General features: G+C 43.6%; 1 protein-coding gene across 1 annotated transcript; it reads left to right on the top strand.

Moving 5' to 3' along the window:
• Positions 1–526: 526 nt before the first annotated feature.
• On the top strand, positions 527–931 carry LOC104869005 (RING finger protein 11-like). The gene has a single exon (XM_033765676.1). The coding sequence runs from the start codon at positions 548–550 to the stop codon at positions 929–931; it is 384 nt and encodes a 127-aa protein (XP_033621567.1). The 5' UTR covers positions 527–547.
• Positions 932–1,152: the final 221 nt, after the last annotated feature.

Genomic DNA, 1,152 nt, shown 5'->3' with positions numbered 1-1,152 from the left:
TTTCCTGGTTTACATTTCTTTCCTATATTGTGTTTCATGGTTTCCATTTTTTTCCTGTGCTGGGCATTCATGGTTTCCATCTTGGTTCTGACCTCATTTTTTTTTATCTGCTTCTATTCTAGAGTCTGTAGTCATGTCTTTCATCTTGCTCACTATCTCTGTGGTTATCTTGGAAATTATTTCAGTTTTGAATTTTTCTAGTGCCTTGTTCATCTGTTTTGTTTCTTCTTGTGCTATCAGTTCAGGCTGTCCAGGTGGTTGACTATCAGACTTTTCTACCTCATTAACTCTTCAGAATTTGCCTTTGGTGAGCTGGAAGTCTGTGTTTGTGCTTTGCATAAATGTCTTCTCATTTCTATTTTTGTTGTTGGTACTGTCTTGGTTAAATTCCTGGGTTAATACTTCAATCTTCAGAACAGTGCACAGGTAAGAGGTGAGGCTTAAACCCGGCAGAACAGCCTTCATAGGGAAGTAAAGGAGACCGTGGAGAGGTTTTGGAGTCAGGCACAGAGCAGCACAGCCCAGATCACCCAGCCCAGCCCTGAAGATGGGGAACTGCCTCAAATCCCCCACCTTGGATGACATGTCCCTGCTTCATGAGTCTCAGTCCGACAGGGCTAGCTTTGGCGAGGGCACGGAGCCTGATCAGGAGCCACCAATACATCAGGAACAAGTTCCAATTCCAGTGTATCATCCAACACCTAGCCAGACTTGGCTAGCAACTCAGCTGACCAAAAAGGAACAAATTAGGATAGCTCAAAGAATAGGCCTTATACAGCATCTGCCTAAAGGAGTTTATGACCCTGGAAGAGATGGATCAGAAAACAAGATCCAAGAGTGTGTGATCTGTATGATGGACTTTGTTTATGGGGACCTGATTCGATTTCTGCTGTGCATGCACATCTATTACCTGGACTATATAGATGACTGATTGATGACATCCTTCATGTGCCCCTCCTGCATAGAGCCACTTGATGCAGCACTGCTTTCATCCTATAAGACTAACTGAGCCAGGGTCTCTTGCCTGACTTCAAGTGAACCATCATTCTTGGTGGTTTTGATCTTTTGTCACTGAGCCCAAAGAGCTAGGGATTAGGAATTAAGATCAGGCACGAAATTTTCCTAAAAATTCCTGGATGACTGCAGATGTTG

The sequence above is a fragment of the Fukomys damarensis genome, unplaced genomic scaffold (assembly GCF_012274545.1).
Source record: "Fukomys damarensis isolate Sample0158 unplaced genomic scaffold, DMR_v1.0_HiC HiC_scaffold_19, whole genome shotgun sequence".
NCBI lineage: Eukaryota > Metazoa > Chordata > Mammalia > Rodentia > Bathyergidae > Fukomys > Fukomys damarensis.
Note: the sequence above shows the minus strand (reverse complement) of the source record. Positions and strands in the feature narration are given on the sequence as shown.